The sequence below is a fragment of the Mus pahari genome, unplaced genomic scaffold (genome assembly GCF_900095145.1).
Source record: "Mus pahari unplaced genomic scaffold, PAHARI_EIJ_v1.1 scaffold_13801_1, whole genome shotgun sequence".
Classification (NCBI taxonomy): Eukaryota; Metazoa; Chordata; class Mammalia; order Rodentia; family Muridae; genus Mus; species Mus pahari.
The window spans coordinates 1-5,955 of record NW_018393969.1 but is presented as its reverse complement, the minus strand read 5'-3'; the positions used below and the strand labels follow the sequence as shown (position 1 = coordinate 5,955).

The window sequence follows — 5,955 nt, the reverse complement described above, 5'->3', positions numbered from 1 at the left end:
AATTTGCTTTGGCTAACACCTCTTTACACTGAATGTGATGATCTTTCATCGCAGCTTTGATTTGCATCTCCTCATTGTATTCCTTTAATTATAGGTGATATTGGGCCTCATTTTACACACCTTTTTGACATCTGAACAGTTTTGTATAATTTATTCAAGGCATGAAACAATCTCTCATTTGTTTTATAGTTTATGTTGTTTTCAAATGTATATTCAAATATTATTACAGGATAAAGGGATAAGCCAGTTATCAAGAGTGCATATTGGTATTACTTTTTATGTGAGTTCACTCTGTAGCTTCTACTTGTGGCTTACAATCTTCTGGCCCCTGCTGGCAAATTCATTTGCATGTAGCCACCCCCATAATTAAAAACATATAATGAAAAACTGTATAAATGTTAAAATTAAATATGCTTTATATATGTTTATAGATATATTTATTTATTTAAAACTCCAGATTTTATTTCCCTCCCGGTTCACCATCCTACTCCTACACATCCCATACCTCCTTCCCATCCCCCAATCTCAACAAGGATGTCCCCACCCCCCACCCCCACCCCGAACTCTCTGCTCCAGACCTCTACACTCCATGGGGCCTCCAGTCTCTTGAGGCTTAGGTGCATCCACTCTGACTAAACTCAGATCCAGCAGTCCTCTGCTGTATATGTGTTGGGGGCCTTATATCAGCTGGTGTTTGCTGCCTGGTTGGTGTTCTGATATCTGAGAGATCTCTGGGTCCAGGTTAATTGAGACTGCTGGTCCTCCTACAGGGTTGCCCTCCTCCTCAGATTCTTCCAACTTTCTCCTAATTCAACCTCAGGGGTCAGCATCTTCTGTCCATTGGTTGGGTGCAAATATCTGCATCTGACTCTTTTAGCTTCTTATTGGGTCTTTCAGTGGGCCTTTTTTGTGATAGGTCCTTTTTGTGAGCACTCCATAGCCTCAGTAATAGTGTCAGGTCTTGGAGCCTCCCCTTGACCTGGATCCCGCTTTGGCCCTGTTGCAGTTCTTTCAGACAGAAACAGTTAAGGGTCAGAGTTTTGACTGTAGAATGGAAACCCCATCCCTCATTTGATGCCCTGTCTTTCTGCTGGAGCTGGGCTCTACAAGTTCCCTCTCCCCAATGTAGATTATTTTATCTAAATTCCCTCTCTTTGAATCCTAAGATTTTCAAATATTATCTGCTGTTTTTCTTAATGAGTTTGGTATTTCTTGTGCATTTTGGAATTAATAAATTTTAAAAATTCTGATTTTGAAAATTGACATCAAATTGTATTGGTTAGATAAAGAAATGAATATATTTATCATTTTTGGAAGGAGATTATAGAGTTTTTGTTGTGTAACACTGGCAGCCCTAGATATAAATCTGTAGACCAGGTTAGCCTCAAATTCATTTGTCTGTGTACTTCTTTTGGTGGCTATGTTGAAGGTCATGCATTGCCTTATCCAGTGAAAACACTAATCTTAAGGGAAGATATTCAAACTTTCCATATAAAAAATAGAGACTATTTAGTTTAACAATGAATAACCCTTTGAATATTCTTCAGGGGGAGAGCTATACAAATGGAATAAAGTGATAACTTCTTTCCTTTAGATAACATCATGAAATAGTGCACATTGATAATATATTTCTAGGGACTCATAACCATATTAAATTTATTTACTTTTTTAATAGGAAAGAAAATGGCTTTTGAAAACTTTGCAGTGGGAATTTTTCTCTTCTCCCAGATTACTGTGGGAATGCTTGGAAATTCTTTAATACTATTTTATTATATCACTGTGATAACAACTGGAAAGCCCTTAATGCCCAAAGACCTGATTATAGAGCATTTGACTTTTGCCAACTGCTTGTCTGTCATCTCAAAAGGCATTCCACAGACACTATCAGATTATGGATTTAAAGATTTCCTGGATGATATTGCATGTAAGTTAATAAACTTTATTTACCGAATAACAAGGGGAATGTCCTTGTATTCTATGTGCCTACTGAGTTGCTTCCAAGCAATCACAATCAGCCCCAGAAACTCCAGATGGATGATACTTAAACGTAGAGCTACTAAGTACATTGGTCCTTCCTGCTCAGTGGGCTGGCTTGTGCATCTCTTTCTAAACATCATGACTCCAGTAAGAGTGTCTGGTCCCAGATACAACAAAAATGTGACTATGATTATGGATTATGAATACTGCTCATGGTTTGCTCATGGAAATGTAGGAACTGCACTATATATGTTCTTACTGTCCTCCTCTGATGTCTTGTGTCTGGGGCTCATGGCCTGCTCAAGTGTCTCCATGGTGACTATCCTTTATAGACATAAGAAACAAGTTAAGCATATCCACAGTTCTCAGCACATTTTAAATGCCTCACCTGAAAACAGAGCTACCCTAACTATCCTCATCCTGGTGTGTACTTTTGTCATCTCTTACTCATTCTCCTCCATTGTGACTGTCTTTACATCTTACTCCAAACATCAAATGCTATTGGGAGTAAGTGTATTTACATTTCTAGAAATAGGCTTTCCAATATTTTGCCCCTTTGTTCTCATCACCAATATCAAGCCTGGTTTTAACCTCTTTTTATCCTGCTTTTGTAAGAGGTAGCCTCTATCAAGTACAACATAAACCCCAGAGCCCATAAGTCTTATCTTATACCTCGGTATATTCTTTTTTAAATCCCATACCATTTTAATTGATCTTTTTATATTTTATTGGCTATTTTATCTATTTACATTTCAAATGTTGTTCCCCCTCCTGATATCCCCTTCTCAAATACCCAAGCCCATTCTCCTTCTCTTTTTGCCTCTAAGAAGGTGTTCCTCCACCCACCCATCCACTCCTGATTCACCCCTGTAATATCCCCCTATGCTGAGACATCAAGCCTCCACAGAACTTAGAACCTCCCCTCCCATTGATGCCAGATAAGGTAATCCTCTGATATATATATATATATATATATCTGGAACCATGAAACCATCACTGTATACTCTTTGGTTTGTGATTTAGTCCCTAGGAGCTCTTGAGAATCAGGTTAGTTGATATTGTTGTTCTTCTCACGGGGTTAATATAATGTTCAGCTCCTTCAGGTCTTCCCCTAACTCTTCCATTCGGGTCCCTGGTCTCTGACTGATGGTTGGCTGTGAGTGTCTGCATCTGTCTTAGTCAGATCCTGGGGAATCCTCTCAGAGGACAGCCATACTCTTTTATCTGTTGTACAATGCTAAAACTGCAGTTTGAAAATATAAAGCTTCCTGTAATTGATCCCTTCATTATGTGGAGTCATAAGTAGTCAATTTTCAGGTATCATGTGGGGCAATGGGCTACGCGCAAGCATCCTGGTTTCCAGTCAAGGCTAGATCTTGAACCCTGGGACCCAGTAGTGATAATTCACTTACATGGGAAGGAAGGAGTTCTCTCATGTCTCCTGGAACCTGGCTCCTGTCAGAGTTACCGCTCCCACAACCCCCACAGGAGAGGTGTGGCTATCAGGCACTTAGGAATAGCACCAAGCCTTCCCACATGCAAATAATGTTTCCCCCAAATTCTCAGTCCAAGCCAATGAGAGGTGCCTGCTGTCAAACCCTGAATCACCCCCAGAGATATATATAAAGCCATGCGGGTAATTAAAGGGATGGAAGAACTATTCCTTTGTCTGAGCCTTTTGTTCCAAGAGCTGTAACACTTGGGAAGAGATCTTCTCTCCTGAAGAGCCACCTGAGGTCCTGCCACACTCCTCACTGATTTGTTGGCTTTTCATCGGCCCAGCCTGACTGAACTCAGTTCAGAGAGGCTCAGAGTTACTGAGAGACATGGAAGGCATGACAGAGACTTAGTCTTCCTGCCTGCACTAACTTCCCTTCACTGGATCCTTCCCACCTGGCCTGCACAGAGATCTCCATGGGAAACCTCTGGTACCCAGGGGCACAGTATCACAACATTTTTTACATAATTTACTATCTAATAATGAGCAACATTTCAAATATATAAGAATATCATATTGTAAAAATAGTTATATGATATTAGGCAAAGTATTGTGAACATGAAAAAATATATTTGGAAGACTAGGAATCATCTTATGGCCCAGGAAAATATGTGTGTGTGTGTGTGTGTGTGTGTGTGTGTGTGTGTGTGTGTGTGTGTGTGTAATATTCTTTTTATTTTAGATGAATGGACATTTTTCTTGTATGTATGTCTGTATACCTCAAGTACAAAATACCTGTGGAACTTAGAAGATATTTTGGACCCATTAAGACTGGAGTTACTGATATTTTTGAGCATGCAAATCTTGAGTTACAGGAATGAACTGCTGGAATTCTAGAAGAGTAGTCACTTTTATTAAGTTCTCAGTCATCCTTCAAGGACTGAAATTTTTTGATAATGTTTTAATATTTTAATTTTGTGTATATATGGGTGCTTAAGTGTATGTATGTCCACACCATGCAAACCTGCTGCACACAGAGTCTAGAAAAGTGTGGTGGAGCCTCTGGAACTGTAGCTACAGGCAGTGATATATCAGTCAATGTGGTTGCTTAGACCAGAACCCAGTTTATTTGCAAGATCACTACATGCTTTTAAATACTGAGCCAGCTCCCAAGCTCCAAGGTCTTGTTAATTGCTTCTCACATGTAGTAACTACAATGTTGAAAGTGTCATTACTGTAATGAATGCATTATAGAAATGGGGTTGACAACAAAAGGAAGCTTAAGAAATTTAGTTGTTCTGACAAAAGCAAATATAACATTTTCTTTCATGTGAAATCATGGAACAATGAGAAATATGAATGAGTTAAATATGAATTACAGTTGAAAGGAAGACACAGATGAGATAAAGAAGCAGTGATATGACACAAGCTCATAGTGCACATGCATGTATCACAATGCAATCCTTTACTATGGATAATTAGTATATGCTTTCAAATAGAAAGAAATTGAAACCTCTCATCACAGTTCTGGGACTCATTTGGTACATTTGCCTTCCATGACTATCTCTGTGCCTCTAGTGTCTCTCATACAAGCCATGTGCTGTAAAATTAACTTTCTAGAAAGTTCATCAAAGTACTTCAATTGCATACAATTGTCATGTTTGCACAGATTCATTTTCTCAAGAAAATATACTTCTGGTCTCCTACTTATTCCTAAGGAGTTACATTAATAGCATATTTTATTTATAACAACTTTTCCTAGGTGGAATTTTCTTCAAAGAATAAATGGGTCAAGTCTTCAGTCCTCTAGATTATACAAACCCCAATGTCTCAAGTGCTTTCTGTTAAGTAATTAAGAGCTCTATGGTAAGAGAAAACATGATAACTGATTTATATTGGAACCGAGAAATTCAAATTTAGATTTTAGCACCCTTCTTAAGAGGCATTGAAATATTGTTTTCTAAATAATCAGGATGCCACCAAACCATTAGTACCATCCTCAAGTCTATTTAGAAGGTCTATATCTACACTAAACTCTTAAGTTTTTTAAATTTCAATATATCAACTTTAGTTTAATTTTCATCTGTCAATTTCTCAAAACAGGACTTTTTAAACATTAATGTTTGTATAAAACTGAACATCTAAAAATCATCTCTGATTCAGTTCTTGGCCTCTTGTATAAGGTATTACCTGTGAGCTTTCCCAGCATATAACAAATATTATCATTTGATACTTAAGCTCCAAAATAAATGAGGATATATTTTCTCATTTTCTTGTTTCTTTTGGTCAATAAATTTCCTAGTCTTATTAAAGCATCTTATTTCCATATGGAATTGGGATGCAAACATATTGTAAAGAAGAAAGCATGGTTAAGGCTATATTTAATCTTGGCTTATGTTTTCCATAGGAATGGTTTGTCTTCTTATGACACAAAAGCATCATTATTGCAAAAATACTCAATAAAATCCTCGCAAACCGAATCCAAGAACACATCAAAATGATCATTCATCATGACCAAGTAGGCTTCATCCCAGGGATGC

At 37.9% G+C, this 5,955-nt stretch overlaps 1 protein-coding gene across 1 annotated transcript; it reads left to right on the top strand.

Annotated features, from left to right (window-relative positions):
* Window positions 1-1,629: 1,629 nt before the first annotated feature.
* LOC110315820 (vomeronasal type-1 receptor 4-like) lies at window positions 1,630-2,598 on the top strand. The gene has a single exon (XM_021189783.1). It carries the CDS (start codon window positions 1,684-1,686, stop codon window positions 2,596-2,598), a length of 915 nt encoding a protein of 304 aa, XP_021045442.1. The 5' UTR covers window positions 1,630-1,683.
* Window positions 2,599-5,955: the final 3,357 nt, after the last annotated feature.